Source organism: Biomphalaria glabrata, chromosome 4 (assembly GCF_947242115.1).
Source record: "Biomphalaria glabrata chromosome 4, xgBioGlab47.1, whole genome shotgun sequence".
NCBI classification, from domain to species: domain Eukaryota; kingdom Metazoa; phylum Mollusca; class Gastropoda; family Planorbidae; genus Biomphalaria; species Biomphalaria glabrata.
In genome coordinates, this window is record NC_074714.1 from 10,255,952 (window position 1) to 10,269,292 (window position 13,341).

A 13,341-nucleotide genomic window follows, 5' to 3' on the forward strand; every position below is an offset into this window, starting at 1 on the left:
AATACTATTTAACTTTAATATGTTAGTGTTGTCATCCTTTCACGTATATTAGCTATATTGACCATTGCATAGGTTTATGCTTTAAAGTATCTTTTTTTTTTTTTTTTTTTCGCTTTGCAGAATCATGCTAAAGTCATTTGTTTTAGTCATCAGCATTAGTTGTTTGTTTCATCAGGTGTTTAGCCAATCTGCAAGTAAGGCCTCATTTTGGTTTTGTTACTTTTTTAAAATAATGTTAGATTTACTCGCACTAAGTTGAAAATTATTAGTCATGTGATAATATATGTATATTTATATATTTATAATGGAATTTTATTTTTAATTAAGACATTTTATATTGATTTTAGGTTGTCCTTCAGAAAATGGGTGGCTATTTTTTAGCAATAAGTGTTACAAGTATACTGCATTTCCTCGTCTTGACCAACCAGCAGCTAGTGCGTACTGTGCTGATAATGGAGCTACTCTCTTGAGTGTTAACTCTCTGGAAGAACATAATTTTGTTGCTGGATGGCTTCAGACAAATGATATGAGAAGGTTGGCTGATTTCTATCACTAAAGATAAAATTATTTCTTTGTCAGAATGCATAAAATGCATAGTTAAAACTGACAATTAAGTACATTTCATGATTTTTGTTTAACTGCAAATGTGTAAGATGCTTTCTCTTGGCATAGGAATAGAGAATTCTTATACCTTATATATTCACACAGTGCTTTTTTTTTTTTTTTTTTTTTTTGTAAAAAAAAAAATAGGAGCCGGTACTCAGTGATGAATTGCCTAACTTTTTTCTACTAATAAATTAATAATATACATTAAATTATAAGAAAAGTAATTTTTTCCCCCACATTGAAAAAGTGTGGTGCGCTGTCCGGTGTGTACAGTAACAAAAAATGCACTGTGTATACGTACAATATCATGGTCTCAGGTTAAAATTTGACCTTCCATAGTTTGTATGTTTTACATGTTTCTTGTGCTCCCTCAGATCTGAAGAATATTACTTCCAAGCCCTTATCTCCCACAAATCAGCTACAACAGAATGCTGCTTACCCTTTGCCTAGTCTGTTTCCTAGATTTTGTAATGAAATTTAAAATGATTCTTTGAACTGTTTGCATATTTCTAACCATCTGTTTTCCCCTTATTCTTTACATTATATTTCACTTCTTTCTGACATTTTATTTCATTTCTTTTTGTATATCTATTTTATAGCTTCTCCTATTTTATGATATTTTAAGTGGATTTTTATTGTCACAATAGATTTATGTTTCTTCCTTCAGAGAAAGCTGGCTAACAAGTGGTATCACTACCAATGCTGGAATCAGATGGTTAGGAGATGGCACTGGAGGTGCTTTGGAAAAATGGATACCAAACATAGGGCCATCTCGTAATGCTGAAGGCTTTAGAGTTGTCTACAATTATACTGGTGAGATATAATTAACACTTATTGTTTATGTTTTTGCTTTGTCATGTGTTTAATTAATTAAATTTACATAATCTTATGAATTATATAGTATATTTAAAAATCAGTTACCTTATAGTTCTTTCTCAAATTTCTTTACTTATATTAATTTACTAAGAGCTTCAGATCTGATGTTCCTTACATGTTGTTTGTGCATATATATATATATATATATATATATATATATATATATATATATATATATATATATATATATGGATAGATAGATAAATAAACTTTTTTTTTTTTTTTTAGGAACTGAATATCTCTGGGCTACATCCCAGGGCAGTGTAGCATTTTCATTTATATGTGAAATCAGTGTTAATGAAGTTTACAGAATTCTTCAGCAAAAACGAGATTTTGGTAAAAAAAAAAAAAAAATTATGTTAACAGTAGCTATATTTTATACATATGTACTTGTTTTTTTTGTTTTATATTATTATTTATTGATCAAAAAATTTCTAGCAATCTACTGAATGCATATTTTTGGTGTTTCTTTAAGTCCAACTTTTTAAACTACAGATTTTTAGGTGTTCCTAAATCCTCTTAGATACATGTGGTTGATTCCATTTTGCTGCTTATTTCACAACCATAGATATATAAAAATACATGGTCAAACTTGTGACACATTAAATAAAGTTAACTCAGGTTAAAATTGATAGGCCCATTTTCATGGTGACAAAATCAAGACTGGTGTAAAAGCAGAGCAATTGTTAAAAAACAATTAAGTGAAAAATGGCAATCTATAATTAGTTAACAGCAGCATGATCATGATTTTTTCAATCACTCTTATTTTATCTCTTGCAAGAATTTCAACTACTTCCACCACACCTTGACCTTTAACTCTAGTGTTGCTGCACCATGGTGTTTTGATGCGCTACGGGCAGGATAATATTGATATTCCCTTGATCAAACAGAACCAAATTAACAAAAGAAAAACATAAAGTTTCACAAAATATATAAAGAATTTTACTACTTTTTTACATATATTGTTGGATTTTGCACAAAGCTCAATGCTATGTCCGCCATCACTATGCTAGAAACTTTTTAACCCCTCCATTTATATATATTACGCCTAATGTTTCATATTTCACTATGAACTGTAGATCTCCCCTATTTTTTACATTGAAATCATAACTTTTACATGACCATTACAATTTTATTTAATTAGGAATTAAACGGCAGAGGATTAAGTGACCATGATTCTGCAACCTAAAACTCCATCTTGTCTACCCCATAAGTATTACAATTGAATCTCTACTCATTCCTTTTTTCCCTTAAAAATTTATTGGCTTAATTATAGTACTTTTGTCAACAGTGCTGTTATCTACTGATGTGCTGTGTCCCTCAGTTCTGTTTTTAATATCTTCATCTATAATATAAAGCAGAAAGTAGTCATCTGTCACAACGACCAACTGTATTTACTTTTCCCCAACATATGTCATGTGCCCATTAGAGCTGGGTGGACTCAGAGGCATGCAAAGATCCCGAAATTAAAAATCCCAGTCTTAACCAGGATTTTAACCCGGAACCTCTGTTTTGGAAGCCAAGCTCTTTATCACTCCGCTACCATGCTACCTGGCGGAGACCGTAGTGTATGTTTAATGTCCTTACCACAACCACAGGGCCCTAGAACAGAAAAAAAAAACTAATTGTATCTCTATTAAAGTACGAAACTTTTTAACAAATCAGGTAAACCTGTTTTAATAGCTAAATTTACCTCTATTAAAGAAACTTTTAACAAATCGGGTAAACCCGTTGCCACAGTATTTTATATTTGATATGATTGTATCTATTTAACGGGTGAACCCATTTTCACAATCTACTTTTATATTTGTGGCAAAAGAAAAAAACTTTAAAGAAACATTAGCCAAGTTTGACAGATCTAAATCCAATCCACTAGATTAGTAATGCCCTAACTAAGGCCTACAGGCAGCTGGTTATATCCAGCCAGTGTTATATATCAACTAGGTATAACCGATTATTGCAGGATTAGAACCTTGGAGTTCTTGGCATGGCAGCTAAACACTATCCATCAAGTTCTTCACTAATCTTCATATTATTACTCTTTTCAATTTGTGTACTTGACTGACTGGAAATATTTGTTAATCTACATTTCTATGACTCCACTGTTAGATTATGGACTGAACATAGATAATCCTGGACTTGCACCTAAAGGACCATCGTTCATTTTTCAACCACAAGATACAGTTGTTTTACAAAAAAAGATTTCATCTATAACTCTGGACTGTATGGCACAAGGCAACCCACAGCCAACTTATGACTGGATGAAACTTGACAGAGAAAATAAAATGATCCCTTTAACACCTGGTAATAGGTACGGAATTTTTTAAAAATTATTGATATAATTAATCAATTAATAAGAAAAATAGGTAAATAATATTAGATCTGTCTTTTCAGTGCTTGTTAAGGTTGGCTTAATGTTCAAAATTGCAGCATTGAATACTCGTGGCACAGATACATGTATGCTGTGACAGTCAGAAATATCTTATTCTGCTCATTGACTATGTAGTGCTACCTTTGTATTATCTATGGTTTAATATCAGCTATCAACAGAATTGTCTGAGGTTTTGTTGATGCTTCTAATGTTAAAAATGACATAGATTCAGTAAAGCATGACAAGATTGACACATGAAATGCATCAGACTTCTTCTAGCCAGCTTTTTGCTGCTGAGCTGTCAGCTCTTTTGCAGACTGTGCCAAGGAAAAATAGTGTGTAGTTTTAAATGCATAGGACATAATTATCTTCTTTTTTTTTAAGTAATGTCTGTTATCTATAAGATAAGACAGCACATTTTTGGGCAAAAGCAGAAGTGAAAAGGGTGCTAGACCTGTAGAAATTTCTAAATATGGCCAACTAAATAATATAATGACATTATAGCAGAAATTCCTGGTTTTGCTTGGGATAAAAAGGGCATCATTATTTCTTATCTTATATGATACAGACATTACTTAAAAAAGAAGATGATTACTTCCTACGCGTCATGCATTTTAACCAATGACCTAAATTCTGCCAAGTCACTGGTTTTCCTGGCTAGCTCAGGCAACCCATTCCATCCTCTAATAGCGCTATTTATTTTGTAGTATTTAACTTATTCATTTTTATGGTTTATATTTAGAGGATAAAATTGTTTAATTATTCAATTGATCTGTGTTTTCTTATTTAGATATTCTTTTACCACTGGTTATTTGGAGATCACTGAACCTACAGTCATCGATGAAGCCACTTATCAGTGTAAAGCCAAAAATGAATATGGTCTTATTATAAGCTCTTCTGCCACTCTTTCTTTTGGTGAATTAGGTGAATTTTCCAATGTGAATCCAGCTCCTGTTAATGGTATTGAATATGATGGAGCTCAGTTAGAGTGTCCCTATATTATTGGAAGGCCAGGTCAGTTGCTTCAGTTTTTTTATTTTAATAAAAAACAATGTATGCACCTTTCAAGTGACTAACAATGATAACGGTTATTGCATTATCATTAAAGTCATTTAAAAAAAACTGCATTCGGTTCTGATGTAAAGTTTTCTAATAGTCAGCGTAATTGCTTCATTTAAGTCCATAATAATAGAAACTTTAGAAGATTAACATTAATAATAAAAAAATAGGCATAAAAGGAATTCATTCTTAAAAACCAGATGGTAATATAGAGTTAACTCTTTCAGTGCGGTGTTACTCTAAGTAAGTAACTTCGCTAGCCCTGACAAGTGGGGCTTTACTCTAATCAAGTAACCTGGAGTACAATATTTGTTCCACAATCTTTATAATGTTAAACTTTTCATTTCTCTTTTCTTTGTGTTAGTGGTTCCTTTTATTAGTTTATATCACGGGACCCAAAATATTTAAATAATACAATTTTTGTTCATTTTTTCATCTTTTATTAAATTTAAAGTGAGAAATAGTGTTTAGATTTGCGATGTCAATATTTTTGGATTAAAAGAAGAATCTTAAGGTTAAATCTTTATGTATATTGATTTTTTAATGAATTTTTTATATATTTTGTTTTTTTGGTACTTATACTAATTACAAGAAATTTTTTTTTATTACACTTTTATAGCCAATTTATAATCCTTTAAAAATAAGTCAACTGTTTTAGATTTTATAATAAAATTGAAAAGTGATGTCAGTTTTAGTAACACTACTCCTCTTGCTCATTTTTGTTTGTTCCAGACAACTCCATTTTTGTATCAAAATAATTTGCACTGAAAGAGTTAAATGATAAGAGTCAAGTCATTTTATTTGTAAAATGTTTTACATGTTTCGGATGATCCTTCAGAGTTGAAGATAATTACTTCCTAGTCCAAACCTCCCGCAGGATATGACGGGGGATGGATGCGGGCAGGGTTTGAACCCAGGACCATCGATAAATCTGAACGACAATCCAGCGCGCAAACCGCACGACCAGGCAGCCATCCATATTTTGATCCTAGAGATGGTGTATTTTAACAAGATATTAATTTATTTGTTCACTGTTCAATAATAAGCCTGAATATATTCAAAAGTTGATAATTATCTATTATTTGAATTAATTGCATTTTGTGCTGGATTTTTAAGTGTCATGAAATTATTAGAAAGCTTGGTTTATTGGATTGTATTTTCGGTGTGATTGTGCATTTCATTTACATTTACCCACACTGAACTGTATTCTGATAATAATTTTACTTGCTATTCAACTTTTGACTCCAGTAAGAAAATATACTGCACATTATAAACACCAAATAATAATAAATCAATAGTTCATACTAAAAATTTATGGAGATATATACTATTCTATTGTGTCTGCTATAAATTGTTGTCCTTAAACAATTAGCAGTTGTGCAAAAATAAATAGTGAGTGATTAGTATTTCATAGTACTTAAGTAAGTGCAGTTACAATTTTCCATTTGCTTTGCACTTCTGTGGTGACTGTATCACATCCTTTAAAATGGTTGAATTGAATATTTCATAAGAGTTTTTTTTCATTTTATTTGTTCAGGCAGACATTGTTTTATTCAGTCATTGTATCAAGGAATTAACTTGATTATTAATTATAATAGACACATTTACTGTTCTAGATATTCTTAGAAAATTATTTAATTAAAATAATTTAATGTTAATTTTATTATGTTTCAGCTAAGAATTATCAATGGTACAAGAATGACTACACAAGTTTTGTCAGACCAGAGTTTCAGATCCATACTTTTATATCTGCCAATGGAAAGCTGTATTTTTCTGAATTAGCTCCATCAGATGTTGGAGAATATTATTGTTTAGTAGAACTAGCAAGTTTAAGTAAATCTAATAGTATTGTAGCATCCCAGGTAGAAAGCAGGACAAGTCTTCCTTTCAGGCTAAACGTTGTTTCTGGGGCTGGTAGTCAATTTCAGCCCAAAATTCAGAATGATTTTATTTTCATCTTTCCACCAACACCCACCAAAGGTGACACAGTGCGACTAGAATGCTTTGCTTATGGAACAGGACCTCTTGTTTATTCTTGGTCCCGAGAGGGCGGGAAATCTCTTCCCAATAACAGCACATTGAAATTTAACAATCGTATCCTTATACTTCAGGACGTTGAACTTGTTGATGGGGGAAAATACACTTGCAAAGTTCACAGCCAGAAGACAAATCTAGATGACTCTAGAACCATTGAGCTAACCATTCAGGCTAAACCTTACTTCACCTATCCTCTTACTCACCAACATGTGGATGTAGGCAGTCAGTTGACCTGGCACTGTGAGGCTGATGGGAGGCCCACACCTACTTACCAGTGGTACAAAAATGGGGAAATACTCAAGAGCTCTGAGGGTGTACTTGTAGATGTAAACACACTGACAATAACTGCTGTTGATGGCAAGAGAGACAATGGGATGTATCAGTGTGCTGCCACTAATAGATATGGCACAACGTTTACATCAGCTCAGCTTCGTGTCTTGGGTAAGTTGTTTTTTGTTTTTTTCCGCCTTTTGTATTCAGTGTTCAAAGAACAAGAAATTGAGCACACCAAAAAAAAACTTACCGTTTATCACTTTTAAGTATATCATAATATCTTTGATATTTAAGAAATAGACATTTAGTGCTCTGTTTCCCTTCACACACCATTGAAATTCACAAACATTTATAATGCAAATATTAAAACACTTAGATCAATTTAGCTTCTACTTGTAGCATGTCAATAAGCTTAAATTGGTGGTGTTTTTTTTACCTGTACTTTAGTTTCTCTGACATCTTTTCAGTTAGAAAATTTCTTCCTTCTTAATTTTTACTTTTAAACTTAGTTTAAATGTTTTTTTCTTTTGAAGTATTTTTTTTTCATAAAAAAAACATTTGCAAATGAATAAAATTCTATTTCAATTTTGACTCCTTACAATGACCAACTCCTCCACATGTTCTTAATTATTTAAAAATTCTGAGATTATTTAGGAGTGTCACCATCTCCAACTCTGTTTCAGAACTTGCTCCATCTTTTGAGAAAAACCCTATGTCCAAAATTCAGGCTGGTTCTATTGGTGGTAATGTTACCATAATATGTGACCCTATTGCTGCCCCCTTTCCAACATACACTTGGCTGAAAGATGGAAGTAACTTAAACTTAGTGCCTGGAGCACCAGGTGATCACTATCGTGTACTTATGAATGGAAATTTGTTGATACAAGGCATTCAGCAGAGTGACAAAGGCAAATACACCTGCCAAGTGGAGAATAAATTTGGTAAAACTGAAGACCACACATCTCTGGAAGTGTATAGTAAGTAGTAGTCTTTTATTGCAACTATTTGTGATGCCATGATTTATATAGTAGTTTATACAGTTTGGTGTGATGGTTGCAGACTTTATCATTTGTTTTAGCTTGGAGTAACTAAGTATACTTTTAAAACAACTTCTTATTTGCTATATTTTATCTTTTAAGCTCAGCGGTATAGAGCCCAGTATAGAGATGTGTGAAAGTTGGCAATGGTTGTCCACAAATATTTTCAAAAGTATTGTTCTTGCATTGCTGAGACCACTAAGGTGTCTTCATAACTTGTCCTATTGTTGCTTTTTTTAATGTTTTGTTTGAACATCACATTAAAATGAAGTTTTGTTAAAATCAAACATTAACTCCTTGGATGCAAGGAGTGCTTTAAGTTATGCTAGTTTTAGTAATTCCTTCTTTTCCTAGAAAAGTCTATTAGTTGTATCAATAATATGCACTGATCAACAATAAATATTATTAATTTTATGGTTTTATGTATTTATAAGTAATTTAGTGAAGTTGAAATCTTTAGAAGAAAGTCATTTTATTTCAATGTATTAATGTTTGTGAAGGGGACAACAGTACCTAATTTTGTTCTAAACTTACAAAAACAAGAAAAACATTAAGAATTAATTTTTTTTAAAGACAGTACCTCCATTATACAATTTAAAATAAAATAAAATATTTTAAAAAATTAACTTTAAAAAAAGTTAGCTCTAATCCGGTGTCAAACTTTTGATTTTGACACCATCAGCTTCTTGAACAAACGATGCTACCAAATAGGCCAGCTGGCATTTTATAATTGAGCAAATATTTATTAGTACATTCATTATATAGCCATCTATAACTAAATCTAGACTTATGATTTAATCTAGATTCTAGATCTACTTTATGTAACAGTATAAGCAAAGCTTAGATAAACTATCAATAAATGTTAAGCAACTTAAATTTAGTTAACTGCTCAGTTATCTGTACACTATGGCTGACTATGCCATGTTTTTTTGTTTAATCCAATTTATAGCCAAATTTAGACTTGAAAAATTATAATGGTCAAACTAGAATTTTTGCCCGTGTGGCCAACATGCCAGTAATTTTTTTTCTCAGCAATATGTTAAATTTTTAGGAAAATTGTTTTTGAGATCAGCATCCATGCAGTTCCTAGTTCCAGGTACCATGAATTTCGGACTTAAATATATTGTAAAAGCATAATTTTTATATTGTTTACCGCATTACCCTCCTTGGAAAAATGTCATGTTTGATATCATTGTAAAGCTTGTGATTGTCAGGGTGGGATAACAGATTAGTTAGGATATGATATTAAGGTCCCGTATCCCCAGCCTGAGCAGTGTAACACAAGAACCTAAAGGTAACAGCATGTAAACTACAAACATTGAATAAAAATCATTCAACTGAGCGTTTAGTGAATAACAACAGTTGTCAACAGGAACAATATTTAATAATACTTAATTGTAAGTAACAACATATTTACATATACATCAATATCATTGATGTTAGCATTTGATTAATAATTAGTCCAATATCACACCAACAAGTTTTCAAAAACACACCTTTCATGCTCACGCTCCATCTCTGCGCCCTACAGAACATCAACTCCCTACACCTCAACAACGATGGTTACTATACAACTCCAAGGGCGGAAAGGCGACACACTTTCCCATATCCCAAGCCTAACACCTTGAAACGAAAAGAAAACCTAGGTCTAGCGATGCCGCTACAACAAAGAACTTTTCAATGGCGACACCCGTACCGAAAGATCATCCTCCTTAATAAAACTATTTACTTACATACCGTTACAACAGGTACAAGAAAACTAGCTAACCAGCCAACAACAGAAGCTCTCTGTCTCTCTCTTGTGGGAACTAAGGATGACGTAAACACACACATACACAATATTCTAGACAACAAAACGCACTTAAAAGAAACTACTTGCTATACTATACGCTAAAACACCAATATTAAATACAAAGAAAACTTCACACGCGCACGACAGTGATCCACTCTATAGTTCCATTTGGATGACTCATTCATGTAGAAACAATAGGCTCAAGGTTCAGATCATACCAGCATGCAGGCTATTATTCAAATCTGATTGAAGCACAGATGTTTATATAGAAAATGAATTACTTGGATTGGTTATTGTGGGCTATGTTGCCTGACATAAAGATAAATTTAATAAACAGTGGTTACTTCTTTACTTCATCAATTTTGTCTTTATTTCAGGAGATGATTTTTATGGTGTTTTTTTTTTGAGATTTTAATAATTTCAGTAGATTTCTAGGACTCTGATATATTTTGCAATTACAGATTTCCAGGAGGCCCTTGAAAATCAGGAGCTTGCTGAAACCTTGTTATTATATATATAAGTTATAATGGTTTAATTTAATAATTTACACTTAGAATTTAACACCTAGACATAACAGAATGTCTATAGAATTGTCTATTTTTGTATTTTCAATGCAATTCTTCAAATACTTGAATAACTAAACTTGGTCACATTGTTTCTATTCTAGCCAATACTGTCTTGTCTCGGACTCCAAGTGATCAAAAAGTTATGGTCAATGGGACTGTTGAGTTACAGTGCCAGGCTTCTCATGCCTCAGACATTGACATGGTTTACATCTGGAAATTCAATGATCATGTCATTGATTATATTATAGAACCAGAATATAGGCTGGTAGGAAGACATTAATTATACTAAAGAACCAGTAGTCTAGTTATTGGTAATAGTAATGGAAATAGAATTGACCTAGTATGAAAATTAGTGATAACTTTAAAAAAGGTAATGACAAAAATAAAAAAATGGAATAAAAGCAAAACTGTTCTTCAGAAAAAAAGCTACCATTCTAAGAACATAAACTAGTGAAAAAAAAAGTTTACATGGTATTATGTGATTGCTTTAAAATTAATCCATGAAGACTACTGAAAAAAAAAACTTTGTGCAACAGGGTGAAGGTATTCAGAAAGGATCACTGTATATATTACCTGCCCATTTTGATAATGAAGGCATGTACACATGCTTGCCCACAACTGGAATGAATCAGATGTCTGCCTCTGCATTTGTTACTGTTTACGGTAAATAGAAAAATCTTTTTTAGCTTTCATCTTAAATTTTACTTTGTAAACTCCTCTCTTTCTCTTTTTTTTTTCCTCCTATACTCTTACTTACACCTGGAGAACATAGTGCCACCACTACGTCTCTCCACCAAACTTGGTTCTGAGCAGCTCCCATCATTCTGGTATCTTCACCTTTGCAGATGACTGACCTCCTCAAGGTTTGTTTAGGCTTTCCTTTTTCCCCTTTGGATTCCAATCAAGGGCGTGCCTTGCAAAAGTTGTAGATGGTTTTTGCAAGGTGTATCCTATCCAGCTCTATTTTTGCTTTTTGATGTCTTGGGCTTTAGGTTTCAAAATGGTTCTCTCCCACAATTTGACATCATTTCGGCCACCTAATTCCCAGTATCAGGTGTAGGCAGCCCTGAGGCAAAGGTATTTCTTATTAGTCTTTGTGTTTCTCTCAGAACCATAGAGAAAGATTGTTATGGAGTGTGTGTTTCTAAAGTGATGATGAAGAAAGGGAGCACTAATTTTTGTTCTTGGAGAATGAATGTTATAATTTTTTTAAGAACGGCAGACGATCTAGAGTAAAGAAGTGTTTTTTTTCTTGAAATATCATTTCATTTTATTTAATTATTTTTACTAGATCTATATCTCTTCTCAGATTACATTTGTGTATATTGTAATAGAAATTATATTGAGTTTATGTTGGCAAGAGAAGTTATTTAAAGTTTATTTATTAAAAATATAATATGCTTATGTCAGTTCAGTTGTACTGGTTGTTTGGAGCTACAAGCCAATGACTGACCAACAACAAGGATGAACTTAGTGTTAAAGATTTGGATCTTGTCCGGTAAAAATAGTGCTTTGGAGCACCAGATTGCTTGACGACTTCATCTTCTAATGTATAATTTTTTATCCCTATTGTTTAGGTCCTCCTGGTGAGCCAGCAGGTGTCTATACACCATTGAGAACTGTCATCAAGAGCGATGACTCTGCACTGATCAACCCAAATACTTCACGTTACATTATTTGGACTGATGGCGATTCCCGTGGTAGCATTATAACTGATTACTATGTGGAATTCAGAACAAATTTTGACATGAGATGGAGAACCCATCCTGATGGCAACAGTAAGTGTCTGCTAAAAGTAGACATTTAACTAAATTTTATGTTGAAGGCATGGTTTTCCTAACCAAGATGTCATGAGTTCAAATGATCCTTATAGCCCTCACTGAAATGAGAGTTTGATGATAATGATCATCTGCCCCATGAACCACAAGGTCTGAAGTGGAGAACTTTACATTTTTTTCATTTTGTGTTAGTCCATCAAATGATGTCTATAAATCCCTACTATTTAAGACATATTTACGGATTAGTTCACATCTTTTAAAGTAAATGCATCAATATCTATGTTATAAAATTAAACAAATGCTTGTGTTTTGAGTTTTAAAGAAATGTACATTATACATTTATAGTACCACATCAAAATATAGATTTTTTTTCAACTAGAGTTGTTTCAAACTCAGATAAAACAAATTGTCATGGTGGGTTTCTAGCTCGTTAATGTAGGGGTAGACATAAGTTCCTTGAACTCCCTGGTTCCCCACCACTGAACAGTATACACCAAAGCAAAGAGTAATAATATGTAAACTATGGCTTACTGAACATCGAATACATGTCGTTGAACTGAACAACAAATCGTTCAACATGAACAATCTCAATAATAACGCTGGGTTAACGTATATCAGTTAAATAACAAGAATGTAAATGCAACAATTTAATGAATAATTAATGTAACATAATAACAGATGAATGCGGGTTTGGTAACTAGTAATATGCATGGTCAAATACAACAAGCACTTATTCAAATTATTCAAAATAACATAGCACACCTTGTGCTAATATTAGAGATATTACGTCATTGTTTGTTGTTTATGTTTTATGCGAAAGCAAAGAATCGGACGGAAATAAAAGTTAGTTATATATGTCTACCTTGATAAAGACAGTCTCGTTATTATCATTATTAAATAGTAACGTCTACAGTAATTTATTATTAATCTGTGACTACAGAACATG

The 13,341-nt window shown here is 32.2% G+C and overlaps 1 protein-coding gene across 4 annotated transcripts in view; it reads left to right on the forward strand.

The window, feature by feature from the left end:
* Positions 1-13,341, forward strand: part of LOC106056549 (contactin-like) — a 37,629-nt gene that overhangs the window by 7,889 nt on the left and 16,399 nt on the right. For all 4 annotated transcript variants that reach the window (XM_056028225.1, XM_056028227.1, XM_056028228.1 and 1 more), the window contains exons 3-13: positions 121-194; positions 348-534; positions 1,274-1,419; positions 1,711-1,818; positions 3,592-3,793; positions 4,644-4,867; positions 6,587-7,390; positions 7,906-8,199; positions 10,719-10,882; positions 11,154-11,280; positions 12,195-12,395. In XM_056028225.1, the coding sequence (XP_055884200.1) occupies positions 125-194; positions 348-534; positions 1,274-1,419; positions 1,711-1,818; positions 3,592-3,793; positions 4,644-4,867; positions 6,587-7,390; positions 7,906-8,199; positions 10,719-10,882; positions 11,154-11,280; positions 12,195-12,395 (2,527 nt within the window). In that variant the 5' untranslated portion in view covers positions 121-124. The remainder of the gene's footprint in view (positions 1-120; positions 195-347; positions 535-1,273; positions 1,420-1,710; positions 1,819-3,591; positions 3,794-4,643; positions 4,868-6,586; positions 7,391-7,905; positions 8,200-10,718; positions 10,883-11,153; positions 11,281-12,194; positions 12,396-13,341) is intronic.